Source organism: Pongo abelii, chromosome 14, assembly GCF_028885655.2.
Source record: "Pongo abelii isolate AG06213 chromosome 14, NHGRI_mPonAbe1-v2.0_pri, whole genome shotgun sequence".
Taxonomy (NCBI): Eukaryota; Metazoa; Chordata; class Mammalia; order Primates; family Hominidae; genus Pongo; species Pongo abelii.
The window spans coordinates 57,628,463-57,648,344 of record NC_071999.2 but is presented as its reverse complement, the minus strand read 5'-3'; the positions used below and the strand labels follow the sequence as shown (position 1 = coordinate 57,648,344).

The 19,882-nt window shown below is 39.4% G+C and overlaps 1 protein-coding gene across 6 annotated transcripts in view; it reads left to right on the top strand.

Annotated features, from left to right (window-relative positions):
• Positions 1-11,522, top strand: part of CNMD (chondromodulin) — a 36,699-nt gene extending 25,177 nt beyond the window's left edge. The window contains exons 4-6 of one of the 6 annotated variants that reach the window (XM_054529074.2): positions 2,098-2,251; positions 6,099-6,277; positions 10,961-11,522. In XM_054529074.2, coding sequence (XP_054385049.1) covers positions 2,098-2,251; positions 6,099-6,277; positions 10,961-11,176 — 549 coding nt within the window. In that variant the 3' untranslated portion in view covers positions 11,177-11,522. The remainder of the gene's footprint in view (positions 1-2,097; positions 2,252-6,098; positions 6,278-10,960) is intronic. The other 5 variants (XM_054529073.2, XM_054529072.2, XM_024230918.3 and 2 more) reach the window with 5 other exon arrangements.
• Positions 11,523-19,882: the final 8,360 nt, after the last annotated feature.

The window sequence follows — 19,882 nt, the reverse complement described above, 5'->3', positions numbered from 1 at the left end:
TATGTTGAATAAGTAACATGTCATGACAGGGTAAGGTTTATTTCAGGGATGTACAAATGGTTCAATACTGGGACATCTTAGGGAAAAAAAAAGTATAGATAATAAAATTACCTACAATTGCATAATCCACAAAAAGCTAATGCTAATGTTTTGGTGAATTTTCTCCGTGTGTGTGTGTGTGTGTGTGTGTGTGTGTGATAGTCTTTCTATATGGGAAATTATACTGTTGTACATGCTTATTATTGTCATAACTAGTTCTTCTAAAATGTAGATTATAATGGACATATGCTTTATCATATGATTGTAATTTTAAAAGTCTTATTCTTAAATACTTCAGGTATCTTCAATTTTTCATTACTTCAAATAATAACAATTAAAAATAACTATTTTTAAATACCATTATTTACCATGATAAATAAATTCGCCATGATGGTGAATGCTTTTATATTTAAATCTTTGTCTGCATCTGATTCTTAGGCCATAGACGTAGATTATTTGTCCTGTGTTTTAGTTGTTTATGTCATGCATGATGGATCCTCTAGTGGACAAAAACAAATTCAGACAATACATTTGTGTGAATTAGGAATATGTTTGGCTGTCAGTAGCGGAAAACTACCCTTAGAGTAACTTACACAAATCAGGATCTGTTTTTCTCCATAGTAAGCAATGTGGAGGCAGGTGGCTGCAGGCATTGGCTCGGTGGCCAGCATTTCTGTGATTTTTTAGAATCTTGCCTTCCAGCTCCAATCATGGTTGCCACTGCTCAACCTCTTCCTGACTTCCTTAGTTGGCATTCAAGTAAAAATGTCAGGAAGACAGACGTTGAGCAATGCCAACCACGACTTCCCTTTAATCAGGAAAAGCAGAAGGCCTCCCAGGCCCTCAGCATACTTTGGCCTGGATCTCACTGGCTAGCACTGGTCACCCGGGCACCCTGGACTGCAGGAGAACTAGAGAAAGCAAGTGTCTCTCCTGGGGCTGGGCTCATTGCTGCTTCCAATAAAAGAAGGACTATGTTACAAGGCAGGTGGGGGAGGAAGGTGATTGGGTAGGCAACCAAAAGTACATGCCTCAAGATTTATTTAACATCCTTAGCATGGAGGATGCATCTATATGCATTATCCCAATCACCCCACTCTTCCCCACACACTTTAGACTGAGATGGGGTAGATTTATGTACCACTTGCTTTCATAAATTTTTCATCAGTTTTGTATAACTTTAAAAAGCTACAGTACTCAAAGAGCATTCATTTCCTGGATGGAGCCATTTAGTTTAAGGTAAATAACTGGATTACCTGACTGTTAGCTTCCTCCAATAACTTTAAGTTGTTTTAATGCAGCCATAAGCCTGAGGGAGAAAGCATAAATGAAGTACTGCTTTTAGCTAAAAATTAGGAGAAAACATTTTAATTTCTCCAAGCTATTGCAGACTAATAAATACATGAAAGGAACAACCTGGCAGGATAAATTTGTCTCCTGGGTTATCAAACCATTCTCAGCATCTCACTGTGGAAGAAAATCCAGGGTTTAACTTTGAAATCTCAGTGGTGTGCTTGATGCAAGGAACATCTGAAATATGTGTTGTTATAGCTGGGAAATGGAGAAATGGTTTATGTTAAATAATACTTTGAACTGAAGACATTAAAGAACCAATCACTTGCTTTTTCATTGTTGTTCAGAAGCTGCAGAACAAAACCCCACAAGATTTTCACTTCAAATGAAGGGTTCCTCTATCCTTTGTAGGATTCCAGGGTTCGTTCAATTGCTTTTCCTCAAAAACATCTTTGATCAAAAACATCAGATTAACCTAAATCTCAAAGTTGGTATCAAGTAATTTTCACTTCAACTCAGGGCACTTATATTCACATGGTATAGCTATCCAGAGGCAGGGCAACAGGAAGGAGGCGTGCTGAATATTGTGAAAGGAGCTACAAAGAGAAGAGATTAGAACCTTAAAGTGCACGCATGTACACACGCATGCTCGGAATTCTCATTAATTTTTTATAAGGCAAAATGACCTTTTAGCAACACGTGACTCTTAATATGCAGCATGTTTCACTGTCCTCTTTGCTCAAATGCAATCGTTTTTACTTTCAGGAAGGCGAGATCATGCCAGTCAAATATGAAGAAAATTCTCTTATCTGGGTGGCTGTAGATCAGCCTGTGAAGGACAACAGCTTCTTGAGTTCTAAGGTGTTAGAACTCTGCGGTGACCTTCCTATTTTCTGGCTTAAACCAACCTATCCAAAAGGTAACATTTTAAATTATCTTAAGCTGTTTACAACTTTCCCTGTTCATGCACGTGAGGTTCCTCCAACCCCCTCCACAGGCCTGAGCATGTAACAAGGAGGATAAATCAGGATGCATGTCGCAGTGTCTCAGTAATTAGCATGAGAGATGAAAGAGCAGGAAAATGACAGCCCGTGACTGTTGCAGGGAAGGGAGGGAGCAGTAGGGTTAACAGGAGGCAGATCGGGAAGACAACGCCACGGCATTACTTGCAGCTTTTGTTTATGACACTCCCACTTCTTCCACTCTGCCCCTTAATCTCAGTTGTTTGCACCTTCCAATTTTACATTTTTTTAATTTCCAAGGCATAGAATCAAGGGACTAAGAAACTGTCATACCGCCGAGTCTTTATTGTGTTCAAACCTAGAATTATGGGACAGCCAAAAGCTGCTGTGGGTATTGGCTGAGATTCCTCTCAAGTTCAGAGCTTGAATATTAGCTTCCAAGTCCAGTGAAAATAAATGCAGACTCCCTGGGGTTCACAGCTAGGCTGGAGCATATCTTTGAGCTATTTCTGGGTGATGAAGGGCAGGTGAGCCCGGTGGGCCTCACTCTCCCTCCTGAGTTTCTCCTGTCCCCTGAGTTGTCTCACTATTTCTACTGCAGTCACCACACTGGCCTCCCAAAGGCCTATTTTGTAGCTCTGGTTCAAGTGTGGGAAAAAAAAGGCCTTTCTCCTAGCACAGCTGAGATAGGCTAATCTTTTCTGAAAGATTTTATGGAAGACTAGCAGACAGCAGCATGGAAATAAAGAAAATATAGGCCTTTAAAACCAGTAGGCTTGGTGGGCACACAGGGAAAAAACTGGGCAGTTAGTGTTTAATAGGTACAGTTTCCTTTTTTGCAAGATGTTCTAGATGGTGGTGATGATTACACAGCAATGTGAATGTACTTCATGCCACTGAACTGTACACTTAAAAATGGTTAACATGGTAAATTTCGTTATGTATATTTTACAATTTTTAAAAATACCCACCAGGCTTAGGAAGTACAGGTTTCTGATTCTGCCATGACTAACTTATTCTTATGGTTCACAAGTCTCATTCTGTCCCAAAGCTGGAGAAGATGGCTCCTCTCCAGCCTGGGTGAGGCAAATAGGATTCAGTGACAAGCCACTGGCAGTAGCTGCCCGGCACAGTGGGCTGAGAAAGAGCTGGAGACCACATGCCGGCTCAGTAAGAAAGAATTCCAAACTCAGCAGGGGCTGGCTGGCTGAAGGGGGCAGGAGAGGGGCTCCAAATGGGCTGTGCTGTTGCCATTCCTGCTTTTGCCCCTGTGGGTGGTCACAACTCACAGTTCTATGATGGCTTGCCAAGTTCTGGCTTTCTGTTCCACACCTGCCACCACCTGGGTGGGCCTTCTTACTTTCCGTCACTCATTTGACAGACATTCATGAGGGCCTAGTATGTGCCATAAACTTGTTGTAGGTACTTGAGGTGCATCCGTGAATAGAACAGACAAGAACCCGTGCCCTCAGGGAGTTTTGCATTGTAGCAAGGGGAGACAGTAAACACTAAATTAAAATAAGAAAATTGTATAATATGATACAAGATGCTATGGAAAATACCAGTGCAGGGCCATGGGGTGGGCACTGGCGATCGGAACACAGCATTATTGGCAATGCTAAGACAACTGATAGGATGAGTAATTTCTCACTTGGGGAAAGAGCTTCTTCCCTACATATCCAAGATGTGGCTTGGTCTCTCCCAGCCCAATAGCGTGACCACATTTTAAGTATTCAATCACCACAACATCCATACAAGAATTACACATATTATGTACACAAGAAAAGTGGAAAACACCTCAATGCCCCCAATTAGAAAAGGTAAATGTTGATTATATCCATAAAATGGAATATCATAGATATGAAAAATGGATTCCCCCGTCTCTCATAAGTACAGTTATATTTTACAATACAATCAAGAAACTAAGTCCCCCTCTGATGATGCCAGGCTTCCTACCACCTAATTCTAATAAAAGCACCACACTCCAGGGTCCAGCAGCCCATGCCCTTGGATCTTGAAGCCAGCAGGTCATCAGTGTCACACAGGTCAGAAGGGAACGGGGAGAGCTGACACCTGCTGAGCTCTGTGTGTCAGGCATGGTACTAGAGCATTACGCTTTGTCCTCATTTAATCTTTGCCAACAACTGTTGGGGTAACTACTCGTTCCCATTTTATAGATGAAGAAACTAAGGTTCACAGAGATAAGTAATTTGCCTAAGGTCATTTAGTTAGTTAAAAGAAGCAGAATTGTGATCAAATCCAGGTCTCACTGGTGCCTCTCCAACCATGCTATCTGTGGAAGCTACCAGTGGCTTTAAAGCACATCTTAGTTCTCCTAAATAACAAAGCATGATATAATCCTCATCACCTAATAGTTCAGTGCTTATTATATGCAACACACTGCTTAAACCTTTAGACAGATTCTCATTAACCCTATCACTACCCTATGAATTAGATATTATTATTATCCCCATTTTACAGATAACGAAACTGGGGCTCAGAGAGACACCAAAATCCAAGCTGTGTGGTACTTTCTACTTTTTTTTGAGATGGAGTTTCACTCTTGTCACCCAGGCTTGAGTGCCATGGCGCAATCTCGGCTCACTGCAGCCTCCGCCTCCCAGGTTCAAGTGATTCTCCTGTCTCAGCCTCCCGAGTAGCTGGGATTACAGGTGCCTGCCACTGCGCCCGGCTAATTATTGTATTTTTAGTAGAGATGGAGTTTCACCATGTTGACCAGGCTGGTCTCGAACTCCTGACCTCAAGTGATCCGCCTGCCTCGGCCTCCCAAAGTGCTGGGATTACAGGCATGAGCTACTGCTCCTGGCCTGTATTTTGGTTAATTGGCAGCCATGAGCCCTGCTGCAGGACCCATGAGGCTATGTGGTAAACTAGAGCCAGGGAGTTCGCACTGGGCACCTAGCTATGCCACCCATTCTGTGATCTTAGGCAAGTCACTTAGCCTTTCTGAGGTTTGATGCCCTCATATATAAAAGCATTTGCTTTTTCTATCCCATAGGATTTTTCAAAAGAATAAACCAAGATATTTCCCTTGCAAACTGTAAAGCTTTATACTGATATAGTCAATCCATTAGAAATACTTAGGGCTACAATTAACAGAATATTTGATCACAGTGGTTTCAACAAACACAGGTTTATTTTTTTCATATAGCCAGAAGTCTAGAGAGAGGAGGTTTTCGACACTATCAGCTACTCAATGATACCATCAAGTCTCTTTCCAGTTACCATTTTACTACCTGTAGCATGCTGGCTTGTGGTGCCTATCACTTCATAGTCACAAGTTGACTCTCATAACTCCAGATATCACATCTGTGTTCAAGAAAGGAAAAACAAGACAGGGAAGCCTATCTGTCTCCTTTTACCGAGAAAGCAAAAGCTTTCCCAGAAACTGCACTAGCATATTCTGCTGATGTCTCCCTTGTCAGATATGTCTCACCTGGCCACTTCTAATTGCAAAGGAAGCTGGGGAAATGAGTGGTGGTTTATTTTCTCAGCCCCAGTAGTGAAGGCAGACCAAAAGAAAGTGGGGAGGTGGTGCTGAGGTTTGCCAGGCCATCTTACAATGTCGTCCTCAATTAGTATTGCAAAACCAAATTCAGATTATCTGTATGTTTAACTATTAGCCCAAGACTCTAAAATATGCTTTATTATTACAAACATCAGTACAAAAATTTTAAACCACCTGGTTATGCATAAATTTTGATATCCTTTTCTTATGTTTTTCACCCTGATAAACACAGATCTAATTTCCTTAATTATTCAAATAAAGGGATTAATTTACAGAAATTTTTGCAGAAATCCAGAGGGAAAGAAGAGAAGTGGTAAGAAAAATTGTTCCAACTACCACGAAAAGACCACGCAGCGGACCACGGAGCAACCCAGGCGCTGGAAGACTGAATAATGAAACCAGACCCAGTGTTCAAGAGGACTCCCAAGCCTTCAATCCTGATAATCCTTATCATGTGCGTTCCGGTGCTTTTTGACATGATTAGACAAATGCATTAAACAGTGCCAAGGCCAGGCGTGGTGGCTTACGCCTGTAATCCTAGCACTTTGGGAGGCAGGAGTGGGCAGATCACAAGGTCAGGAGTTCGAGGCCAGCCTGGCCAACATGGTGAAACCCTGTCTCTACTAAAGATACAAAAAATTAGCCAGGCATGGTGGCACACGCCTGTAATCCCAGCTACTCCGGAGGCTGAGGCAGGAGAATCGCTTGAACACAGGAGGTGGAGGTTGCAGTGAGCCGAGATTGCGCCACTGCACTTCAGCCTGGGTGACAGGGCGAGACTCCGTCTCAAAAAAAAAAAATAGTGCCGAAATGGTGTTTGTACTTGAGGTTTCAAACGCGCATATAAGTATTCAACTTAGACTTTTATTCAATTATTTTAAAAATACATTTTCATTTGTTGCAAAGTTGTTTTGTTGTTGTTGTTTCACTGCCTGGGAATCGCCTCCCAGGTTCAAGCGATTCTCCTGCCTCAGCCTCCCAAGTAGCTGGGATTACAGGTGCCCACCACCATGCCCAGCTAATTTTTTGTTTTTTGTTTTTTTTTTGTAGAGACAGGGTTTCACTATGTTGGGCAGGCTGTTCTCGAACTCCTGGCCTCAGGTGATCCACCTGCCTTGGCCTCCCACGATGTTGTTGGGATTACAGGTGTGAGCCACCGCGCCCAGCCTTTTGCAAGGTTTATAATTAAGGGTAAGAACACTTAAGCATTACCTCTGTAGTGTAAAATTCTGATTGGCTGGTAACCCTTATTCAGTTGTTTTCTGTGCTCTCCTTTTTTTGAGTCACAGGCATATTCATGAAAACAAATTCATATCAGGAATTTGATTATTTGAAAATGTTTCCTACAGTGCTCCCTGGAGGCAACATATGGAATGGAAGTATTCTCTTTTCCCCTTTATATCCACTTTATTCAACAGGCAGTCATTTAGGCACCTGCTCTTTCCCAGGCTCTGTGCACAGTCAGGACACTGTGCCCTCAGGGGTTCAGTCCAGTTAGAGGATAGAACCACACTTAGATGTAAAACATTTTAGGCTGAAACACTGAAAAGTGATGTTTGTGAGGATGACACGAGGTGTCATCTGCCCTCAGGGGCTCTCAGTCCAGTTAGAGGATAGACCCACACTTAGTTGTAAAACGTTTAGGCTGTAACACTGAAAAGTGATGTTTGTGAGGATGACACGAGGTGCTAAAAACTCAAATCTTCCACCAAATATTTACCATTATACTTTTCAGGGAGTGAAAAAGTAGAATAGGTATTTATTTGTAGCTAGCTTTTAAAATAAAAAATATAGGCTGGGCGCGGTGGCTCACACTTGTAATCCCAGCACTTTGGGAGGCTGAGGTGGGCGGATCACCTGAGGTCAGGAGTTCAAGACCAGCCTGGCCAACATGGTGAAACCCCGTCTCTACTAAAAGTACAAAAAATTAGCCGGCACAGTGACGTGCACCTGTAGTCCCAGCTACTCAGGAGGCTGAGGTAGGAGAATCGCTTGAACCCAGGAGACTGAGGATGCAGTGAGCCAAGATCACACCATTGCACTCCAGCATGGGTGACAGAGCGAGTCTTCAACTAAAAAATAAATTAAAAATACATGCAGAAATTTTTTAAAAACAGTACAAAAGGATGTATTATGAAAAGTGTTTCCCTTCCACCCCAGGCACCCTCCCCAAAGCAACCTATTAACAATGACTATTTGTCCAGTTTCTTTGCGTAAGTACACACACACAGACACACACACAGACACACACACACTTTTAACACAAAACTTTTATACCTTGCTTTCTTTCCAGTTACAATATTTTGGAGATTGTTTTCCTACATAGTACCTCATTCATTTAATGACTACTATTCATTTAATAGTAACTCATTGTATACATAAATGTACAGAAATTTAGTTACGCTTTCATGGCTATAAATTATTTCCCTGTCTTTTGCTGTTTGCAAATACTGTTACAGGATACAATCTTGTACATGACTTACAGGATTATGAGGAGTAAATAAAGGTAATGCAGGTGGAGCTCTTTTAGTACAGGGCTTGGGATACACAGGTGAACAGTAACTTTCTCAATATTAGCTATTAGTATTGTGCCTCTTTGTACACACATGGAAGTCTACCTTTAGCATAAATACTGAAGCATGAGTCTACAGCATCAAAGTAGATTTACATTTTAATGGAGGATACCAAATTGCCTTTCAAGGAATTACATCAGCCTTATGTCTGCAAACAGTAATGAAAGGACCCACTTATCATCAAACTTAAAAAAAACTTTCACCAATCTGTTGGGTGTAAATTGTATCTCCTGGTTGTTTATCTTGCTTGTCTTTAATTATGTGTAAGGGTGAGCATCTTTTCATATACTAAGTCATTTGCACGTTTTTCTATGTAGCCTATTCAGTCCGACACTATTTCAGGTGTTGCAAATATATTTCCTAGTTTATCATTTTAAAAATATTTTAGAAAAGCTTGGAGCAAAAAGTATTTTCTAAATAACCAAAGGCTTATCAGAAAATTCAGGATGCCACAATACTTTACTACCTTAGCTTGAAGAAGAATAAAAAGAATCTGAATAGACAAATAAAATTTAATATTGTTTATTTACTAGAGAGCTGGGCTGGCTGAATCTGGCTCAAGGGGTGAGGGCATCAGCCCCTTTATAGACAGGCAGGATATGACTTTGCCTTGGATCCAGTCTTAAGTGACCTGTATCACTTGAAAAACTCCAATTGTATCAATTTTTTGCTTTATTATATGTTGGACTTTAAGCAGAAATGGTTAAAGCATTTATCTCCATGGTCTCAGTCATTCAGTTATTCCTTTAAAAAAATGTATCTTAGGGTAACAACATGAGATTTCCTCCCAACCTTTCAATCCTAACTTTGTCAGGCCCTCAGATAAGGAAGTGCCTCAACTGACAGGCCTTTTAACTCTCCCTGCCCCATAATTAATAAATGAGGTTGTTGTCTTTTTGCTGTCCCAGATTAACCTATTCAAGAAATAAGGTAAAGAACAGAGTGAGTCTGATGAATTAAAAAATGAATGCTTTAAGATAATATTTTGATGACATAACTTGAATATAGGTTGTATCAGATCATGTTGTTAATTTTGTGATAATGGCAATCTGGTTGTAAATTTAGGAAAATATCCTTATTTTGGGGGGCACATTCTAATGTATTTATGGGAGAAATGTCACAATTCCTCCAATTCTCTTTAAATTCACTTCAGAATTTACTTTAAAATACTAGTTTTGCTTTGATGGGCACATAAATTATTTCCCTATCTTTTGCTATTGCAAGAAGGGGAAAAGCAAATTTGACAATAGGTTAGCAATTGTCCAATCTAGATGAGTCTATTGGTGTTCAATCTATAATTTTCTCTACTCTCCAGTATGTTTGAAATTTTTTTTTTTTCAAGACAGAGTTTCACTCTTGTTACCCAGGCAGGAGTGCAATGGCACAATCTCAGCTCACTGCAACCTCCACCTCCTGGTTCAGTAGATTCTCCTGCCTCAGCCTCCCGAGTAGCTGGAATTACAGGTGTCCACCACCATACCTGGCTAATTTTTTGTATTTTTAGTAGAGATGGGGTTGGTTTCACCATGTTGGCCAGGCTTGTCTCAAAACTCCTGACCTCAGGTGATCCACCCGCCTCGACCTCCCAAAGTGCTGGGATTGCAGGCGTGAGCCACTGCACCTGGCTGAAATTTTTAATAACTCCCACCCCCAACATCCCAAATTAAGATTAAAGACTTTTTGTTTAAACACCAGAATCAGCTAACTTTAGGAAAGAAGCTTAAATTGAATCAAGAATTTAAAGATAAGGGCTTCTTGGGAATGTACTTCAATACCATATTAAAAATAATGCAGAATCTCCACCCTTGGAAGTCCCCAAAAAGGAAAACCAAATATGTAAACCAGGCAGGGTTGGTGGGATGGGAGTTCCTTCCAGTTCTGTAATCTCACCAGCAGTGAAAATGGAGATTTTTACTTCACCAATGTAATCTTGTGTTTATATAACTATACTTACATAAAAAACTAGAAGGTAAAGTTTAAGGCCTTGAATTTTACATGTTTTTGTGGAGTCTTTTCCTGAGACCCCTTTGTCCCTATAGAGATAACATCCCCATCTGTTACTGAAATGAAAGCAGGAGAAAACTAAATGACTTGACAGTGTTCTCAGAGCCAGTGCAACTGGAATTGAAATCTGTCTTTAGCCTAAATTGATGAGTTTCAAAATGCGCTTCTAGAGCCCTGGAAGCTATTACTGCAAGAAGCCACAAGCATTCCACTGACTTAGAATTAGCAGTGGCAGAAATGCTACTTTTTATCATAATGCTTCCTTCTTGCTTTCCTACTTAAAACAAGCTGAGTTACTGAGTGGTAACCATAGTTCATTTAAAGGCATGGAGAAACTTCAGGATATCGTTTTAAAAGACAAAACAACTTTCTAGTCAGTGACAGGTGAGGTAGGTGTAGATTCCTTGGTGTCAAAAGGAATTATGAATGACAGCAGGTAAACAAGATCAAACCCTTTACAGCAGATTACACCTTGTAGCAGTGAAAAATTCAGAATCTTCATGCATGCTATGACCTTCTCATTATGCAGTTATCACAAATAATTATCTTTTATTTCACAGCAGCAGGAAGGGGAAAGCATGACATTCGACCCTAGACTGGATCACGAAGGAATCTGTTGTATAGAATGTAGGCGGAGCTACACCCACTGCCAGAAGATCTGTGAACCCCTGGGGGGCTATTACCCATGGCCTTATAATTATCAAGGCTGCCGTTCGGCCTGCAGAGTCATCATGCCATGTAGCTGGTGGGTGGCCCGTATCTTGGGCATGGTGTGAAATCACTTCATGTATCATCTGCTGTAAAATAAGAACTAGCTGAAGAGAAACCAAAGAAGCATTAAGGCAGGTTGATGCTGATGGGACCACAAAATATTTTTACACTCAACCTGAGCAGTTATTCTTGACACTCTTAACAGAATTTTTTTCAATTGTTTTCCAGAACTTTAGTATATGCAAATGTACTGAAAGGGTAGTTCAAGTCTAAAATGCCATAACCCCTTTATTATTTGTTATTTTTTATTTGCATTGCTTTGCCATAAGTCTTCCCTTGCTTGTATCTTCCAAACCTATTTTGAAATAAACATGAAAAATTTACAATCTGCCAAAAATCTCAATTGTACACTTGAGCTCCTTTTAAGTCATGATGAAAATAAGTCATTGTTATTTGTACAGAATTCCTCAACTGTTCTTAATCTTTTTTGCTCTTCCTCTTGTAAATGTGCCCCCAGAATTCCCAGATAAAAACACACATAAAAAGGAAAGGATATATAATGGAATCTACCTAAAAGTGAACATTTTTAGCCTCAATCTGGAAGCTCATGGGGAATTATTTGAGTGCACTGGCATGTGACCTGTGTTAAGAGTCACCTCCAGGGAAACAGCACTAGGATAAAGAAAAATGCAGTCAAAGATAAATCAGACTTCTGGGGAGGAAGGACTTTACTGACATTCTGAAAAGCAGGTCTTCACACTTTTCTCAATCTGTTTTCAGTAAGTGGTCACTGGGCATGAAGAAGCATAATGATTTTTACCTTTGTAGTACAAATCAGGCTGCGGCTGTAGTCCAATTACCAATAAGTTACTCTCCTAGTTACAGGGCTGACAGTGTTGCTTGGCAGATACAGCTGAGGAGGAATAGCTTATTTATGTATAATGACATAAAGTCTCTCAGGAACAAGGACTGTCTTTAGAAATTGAAATATTAGATCAAGAGGATGAGCAGGTATTTTATATTTTTGACATTTCAGTTTTGCATCCCACAGTTTGAGAGATAAACAACTTTCCTAAGGAAAATAGAAGTTTTCCAAAACACAGGATTCTGAGATGACAGAAAGGTCTTACTTAATGCCATGATCTCACTACACTCTCATATTCAGAATATACTTTATTATTGTGTATTCCACAGTAAATCCCTAATACTGGTGTTTTCCAATTAAAGTCTATAAAATGATACAGAATTTTAAAAACCTGGTTTTCAGGTGAACACTCAGATCCCTCCATTTAATGAAATACACAGCAAGCCTAGGTCTCTAGAGAAAAGAGATGAAGGAAAGACACCGTAATGGCATGTAATGGTCACACTGTTCTCAGGAAGCAGCTACTTCCTGCAGTTATGAATTCTACGTTTAGTCTTTAAAACTGTTGTTACTCTATTAACAAAAGAAACATGCGTCACTGGTTCTGCATATCATCTCCCACCCCCATGACTCAGCAACCTGTACTGGGTTCTAAAAGTAAACAGAATGATTTAGTGATCCCAGCCCAGAAGAGCATATGGTCTTATGAGAGATAGATAATCAGGGTTCAGCACACCAGACAAAGCCTTGATAAAGATGGAAGCAATGGGCTTCTTGGAGAATGCCTACTCTCTAGATTTTCAAGGATGAGCAGGAGTTAGCCAAGTGAAGGTGACAGAAGATTTGCATTCCAGGCAGAGGGAGTTTGAGTAAGACCAGAGGTGTGAAGTGAAGCTGCATGGTACAAGCAGGAAAACAGCATTCAGGTCGGGGTAGGAAATACCAAGATGAAAATGTAGGCAGAAGCTTTAAGTTGCATGTTAATTTGGGGGATTTCGTGTGTGTGTGTGTGTGCGCGCATGTTAATTTGGGAATTTTGTGTGTGTGTGTGAGAGAGAGAGAGAAGTAGGGAACCAACGAAAAGTTGCAGGCAAGGAGGGAGCTGGTTAAGTTTTCACCTTAAGATGAATCCCCCTTGGTAGCTTCCCATGTGAAAACTGAACAGGTGCCATACACGCCAAAGAGGCATCTTAATAAGGACAGCAGGTCATAAGGGAAGGCTGCCTTTTGAAAAGATGCTCCCTTTCAAAGCTTCATAATTAGATGAAAATATAGGAGGTGGGTAATTTACTTCTAACTGGCCAACGGATTATGTTGTGTTATGAAACGTCACTAAATACCCAAGGACATCAATTTAACAAAAAAAATCAGGGCGATTTAAGAACAGGAAAAATTCAAGGTTGGATTAAGGATAGGAATGACAAAGGAGACTTAAATTGTATTCAAGGATGAAAACAAGGGTCTACTTTGAAAGAGAAGTGGACAGATGAACATTCAATAAAGGAAGAGGGCAACAGGGAAGAATTACAAATTTCTTCACAACTTGGTACTAATTTCTCAAATTACTTTTAACCAGGCCAGTCTAAAAGTTGCAAATACAGCCCAGTTTGCTGTGCTGAATCTTGACTGAAATGTTAGTATGTGTGTATAGACTTATGTGTATTACTGGTACTTTATTACAGATACTCATTTAATTCTCAGCAGTGGTACAAACCAATCCTGATGGAACATCTCAAGTTAGATTTCAAGGTCCTAGTTTGACTCGGAATGGAAGGAAAAATGTGACAGCTGCCATTTAGTCAGCACATGGAAAATGTTTTCGTTTTCTGGCTGCAAAAACTTGTGTGTTTTTACACCCCCCCCTTCTACCAGCACCTCAAATAACTGTGACACTAAAAAAGTAGATATAATACTAAGAATAACCACTTAACCCACTCGACAGTTTCTTACATCAGATTTTATTATACTGAAATACAAGCTACATTTTTACAAAATAGAAATTCTGTGTGAGTGGATTGACTTAATTTTATTTCTGTATAAGCTAAATATGTTGATCTGTTTTATGAACGTGTATTTTATAAAAATGGTCACAATATATTTTTTAAGTTAACTGATTTATTGAGGGAGGAGGAGGAGAGTTGACCAAAGTCTACATGCATAGACAGTCCTAAAAGTATATCTCAAACATGAAGATGTAAATTTGAGAGTTAATGATACAAATTTCAGCAAAAACATTTTACAGGCAGAGTGTTTTGGTGTTTATAAAAGCTGAACTCCTTTTGAAGGGCTTTTGTACAAATATGCATGCTCATATACTACATGCATATATAGGTGTGCTTCATTTTGAGAAAGTCCAGTATAATACTAGCATCAAATTTACAAAACAGGTTTAGTGTTGACTAACTGAAGAACTCACTACAGGTTTTACTTCAATTGCTTACATTCAGAAGTATTCAATTTACAAATTTTAGGTACTTACTGTGTAAGGTAAGTACATCTATACATAAATACTTTTATGCAGGTATAATATAAACATAGCAAATAGCTGAGGCTATTTTCTAAGGTGTTTGGCTTAGTGAACCTTTTTTACATCTTTATAGTTTTAAAGTCAAATACACAGCAGTCTTTATTTGGGTGTATGTTATCACAGAGGGATAAAAATCAGTAATGGGACTGGGAACAGTATACCCACTAAGTTAAATTAAGTCATTGGTTAAAACACCAAATTATTCAAAACCATTTAAGAGCTATGCCCCACTAAATTCCCTCTGAATTTAGTAATTTATAGATGTTGTGTTTCGTATTCCTATTCTCACCTTTGTGCCTGCTCCTTTGCAAACATTCTTTTCACACCAAATTCTTAGAACTGAATCAGAACTGCAGAAAATCCAACACCTTTTCTCTCCTCTGCACATGGCTACAAAAATTCTAATAGTAACAAGATAGTTTGAAAGACATACCTCTATATACTTGTTACTAGCATTGCATTTGCAAACTTACTTGAAATTACTTTTTTAAAAAAACAGGATTTCTATGGCATCCTGTCCTTCAGGTTTCCTTCTAAGGTATGAATTGCTAAGAATTTTCTTTTCAGCTGCCTATATTTCATCAGCCTAGATAATCAATCATCTTTTATACTAAATTTGCCATATACTGACAAAGTCAAAGACTTGTAATAAACTAGACAAGCAAAAACTTTCTTAGTGGGACTAATGCTATTAAAGGCAAGTGGTTTCCTTTCCATTAAAACTATATTCCTGCCTGTTAAGTTACTGATGTAACTCCAAAAAATTAAGCAGTAAAAAAGATCTCCATGGGATGTGCCCTAACACAAATTCTACTCTGCCTATTCAAACCAGCACCGTAATTTTTAACATTCACTTAGCACCTATGGGTAATTAAACAGGCATCATCTGAGAATATTCCAGTTGCTAAATAGTACCCCATTATTAATTAGTACTATGCCAGGGCTCTCTATGAGTATTTCTCTGCTCTGTTCTAGTAATATCTTAGCAGTGATAAAAGTGTTTTGCCCAAATAGTTATTCTCATTTTGTTTCAATTTGATTGAAACAAACATTTGATTTTCTTTCATCATGTGCTGTCATATGGTGATATGGATTCAATAACTTAATCATAATGACCTCCCAAGATTAAGAAGAAAAAAAGCATCATTCAGCATCTCTCCTCTACCTTTTAATTTCTATGTTAAGAGGGAAACAAAACCTTCAAAGGAGCAAGCCAAGTAGCTTTTCCCCTTCTCTAAACTTTACTGGAAATAAGGCATTAGAGGTGATTAGTGCTAATCTCACTTCTGTTCTCTCCTTTACTCCTTGACATCACTGTGTTCTACATGCAGTCCTCCAGGTCAACTGCTTCAAAACCATCAGTTCATTCAAAACAAAGATGTACTGGACCCTCTCTCAAAGGTACTGATTCAAAATCTCAGGAGGAAAGTAATGAAGGTCTACATTTTTAAAAATAAGCTTCCCAAGTGAAGGTTACTCACCAATAAGCTTAAGAACCACTACCCTATATATTATACAAAATAGCTGCCCAATGTTATAATTTTAGTTGTCTGATATCAGAAGGTCAGCAGAGGATTAGGGTAAATCAGCTAAGCATGGTGGCTCACGCTTGTAATCCCAGCACTTTGGGAAGCCAAGGCAAGAGGATTACTTGAGGCCAGGAGTTAAGAGAGCAGCCCGGGCAACACAGCAAGACCCTGTCTCTACAAAAAAAATTGAAAAATTAGCTTAGTGCACTAGTAGTGCAGTCCCAGCTACCTGGGAGGCTGAGGCAGGAGGATCACTTGACTCCAGGAGTTGGAGGTTACAGTGAGCTACTGTGTGCCTGGACAGCAGAGCAAAACCCTCTTAAAAAAAAAAAAATTAGGATAAATAAGTTTTAAGAGAGAGTCTATCACCAACTATCTAAGTGAGTTACATTAAAAACCTGTATGAAGAAAAAAGTATATGAGATGACAGCACTGGAAAAAGTGCATCTGTAAAACCAAAGGTTTGGACTACATAGTATTTAAGATCCATTCCAGCTCTAAAATTCTGACTTCGTTTTTGTCTCCTCATACTGACAGTGGATGGAATGCAAATACATGTTTGCATTCCAGGGAATAAGAGGTTCCAAAGCTACCTCTAGTCTTGGCAGATGGCCCATAAAAACATGCTCTGTTGATCTGATTTTAACAACTCTAAAATAAAATCCTATGCTACACATATTCCTAAGTCCTTGTTCACAACCAGTCATTCTCCAATCTTGCCTTGGTACTTATTCTGCTGTAACTGTATTTATATTCCAGAACAAGAAATAGCTTTGCTAAACAAAGATTAGACTAACATATGCTATTACCTATAGCTTAATGTGCTAAGGAACAAACAGCAGACATAAGTTGAGTATTCAGGCTGAGGGCTTCTTTCCACTCCCACAAGCTAAGCTCCACGAAGGCAGGGAATTTTGTTTACCTAGTACCTAGCACCTAGCTCAGTGTCTGACGCGTATTTGGCAATCAATGAATATTTGCTGAGTGCATAAATGAATGAGTGGATGTCATGAACCAAGTTCTTTTTCAGATACCTATATTTTTCTATTACATACCTTAAAGTAAAGGCTCACTCAAAGAAAAAGTGTATGGCTTTTGACAGCAAAGACTTAAAGGGCCTCAAGGGTGTCAATACTGTTTAAAAATAAAGTATACAACCCTCATCAAAGAGGGTTTTCTAGTATTCAATATCTCAAAATTTCTTCAGGGATTCCAGAAAAAAAATGGACTGGTGAGCAACTCAAACTTTTGTCTCCAAGAAGATTGGTATGCTTATAAATTGACTCACTCTTTGTTTCCAGATTGCTACATATGCTCAAACCTAACTCCACGCCTGGCTTTTAAGATCTGGCCTCTCCTGTACTCTCCCCAAGACATCTGGGCTCATAATTTTTTACGAATGGAGGGTTAACCTAGTTAGAAAGTAAACTTCAGTCCATTCAATTAAAACACAAAACAAGGGCACGGTGGCTTACACCTATAATCCCAACACTTTGGGAGGCCAAGGTGGGAGGACTGCTTGAGCCCAGGAGTTTGAGAGACCAACCTGGGCAATGCAGGGAGACCCCATCTCTACACAAAATTTAAAAATTAGCTGGGAGTGGTGGCACACACCTGTAGTCCCAGCTACTCAGGAGGCTGAGGAAGGAGGACTGCTTGAGCCCAGGAGACGGAGGCTGCAGTGAGCTGTGACCATGCCATTACATTCCAGCCTGGGCAAAGAGCAAGACGTTATCTAAAAAAATAAAAAATAAATAAAATAAATAAAATAAATAAAATAAATCAGGACACCCCTCCAAAAAATGGTATCTCAAAATTAAATAGCAAAAAAAAAAAAAAAAAAAAAAAAAAAAAAAAAAGTACTTGGATATCACACAGGTTTTGATTAGTTATATAACTGTTACTACCTCTAACAATGTAGTTAAAATTAGCTCTCGTGGCTGTGGGTTAAAAACCTACTTAAAAATTACAATCCTGTCAGAAACGGTGGTGCACACCTAGTCTCAGCTACTCAGGAGGCTGAAGTGAGAAGATCACTCGAGCCCTGGACTTTGAGGCTATAACACACAATTATCACGCCTGTGAACAGCCACTGCACTCCAGCCTGAGCAACATAACAAGACTTCACCTTTTTGAAAACAAATTACCATTCTATTTACATTGACAAATAAATGATCAACTTTAAGGGCTTGACATTTTTTAAAAACCTCAATTTTAAACACTATGGTTTGGGATGAATAACTTCCAATATTTGAGTACATACTATGTGAAAGGCACTATGCTATGTATCAAAGATCCAAAGCTTAAGTAAATAACACTAACTGACCAAGACACACAAGGTAAAACAGACACAGCCGCAACTAACCCTAAAACATGTGACACCATGAGAGGTATCATAAATAGAGGCATAAACAAGGCACTCCCACATCACGACTAGAGTGGCAATGCATTTCAGTATAGGGCATGGAGCGGGGAGTTCCACAAGAGTACTGACATTTTAATTGACGTCTCATAGAATGAATGGAAGAAAATAAGGGCATTCTGTGCAATGATAAGACCATGAGCAAATCCATCCAATTCTGGGAGCCTGTTCTCTATGTACCAGGTGCTACCCATACAAAGATGGAAGCCAGACCCCGCCCTCAAGAAACTCAGTCACACGGGGGAAGAAATGAATCACTTGTAATGTACTGATCTGACAAAAAAGGAATAGATCAGCACTCTCAAGCATGCTCATGACACATTGTGGTTTTGGTATGACTCCATCAAAGGATCCAATGATGTCTCAACCATAAGCAAATAACCCAATCCAATGCCACAAAAGTCAGTAACAGAGTAGCAAAAGATTAGACTTCTTTCCTGAGTTTGATTAGCATACAAACTCAGTTTTGACACATCAGTAGGAAACTGGAGATGCCCAGGAGGGGCAGAAAAAGGAATGAAAATACATGACATATTCAGAAACAGCGGATGTCTGAACACTAAAAACAAAGAATATGCAATAGACTGTAAGTGCCCTTTGCAGAAAAAGTTTGACCATGCCTAGAAGATTCTTGTGTGTCTGGGAGCTTTAGTACACAGCAAAGCAGTGACAAGAGATGTGGCCAAAAATTTTGGCTGGGGTTGAATTCTGAAAACTCTTGAATAGCAGGTAAATGCCAGACTCAACCTCCTTTGAAGAATTTCAACACTAAACAGGACTGAGGGGAAAAAATAAATCAAGGACTTTACATTTAAGTAGCATTTATTGATAACATAATTTGAGTCAGGACTTAGTTATTAAATCCTCACAATCCTGAGGGTTAATTATCATCCAGTGTTATAAATAAGAAAAAAGTTCAGATAAGTCACCTGCCCTCAAAACACACAATTATGAAAGTATCAGAACTGGGATTGTAAGAGTCTAGATTCATAAGTTACTACTCTTTCCATTACAAAACAACAGCTGTCTCTGTGGTGAAGTACAATTTTTTAAAGTCAATTGTTTTGAAATAGCAAAATAACAATAATAATAAAGGAAATGCACTCAATTTCTTGAATATGTTCACTTTTAGTCAATTCAAGCCACAGAAAAAGTTTAGAAAACAGATAATCAGTAAAAAGTGGTTGTGAGAACTCCCAGCTGACAGTGAGCCCATATTAATGTCTACACACTTGTATATGCGCCACACTGATTCATTTGGGGCAAGAATAATAAGATTGATGAATTAACTCTTATAAAAACATCTATCAGCGGGCTGGGCGTGGTGGCTCACGCCTGTAATCCCAGCACTTTGGGAGGCCGAGGCGGGTGGATCACAAGGTCAGGAGATTGAGACCATCCTGGCTAACACGGTGAAACTCTGTCTCT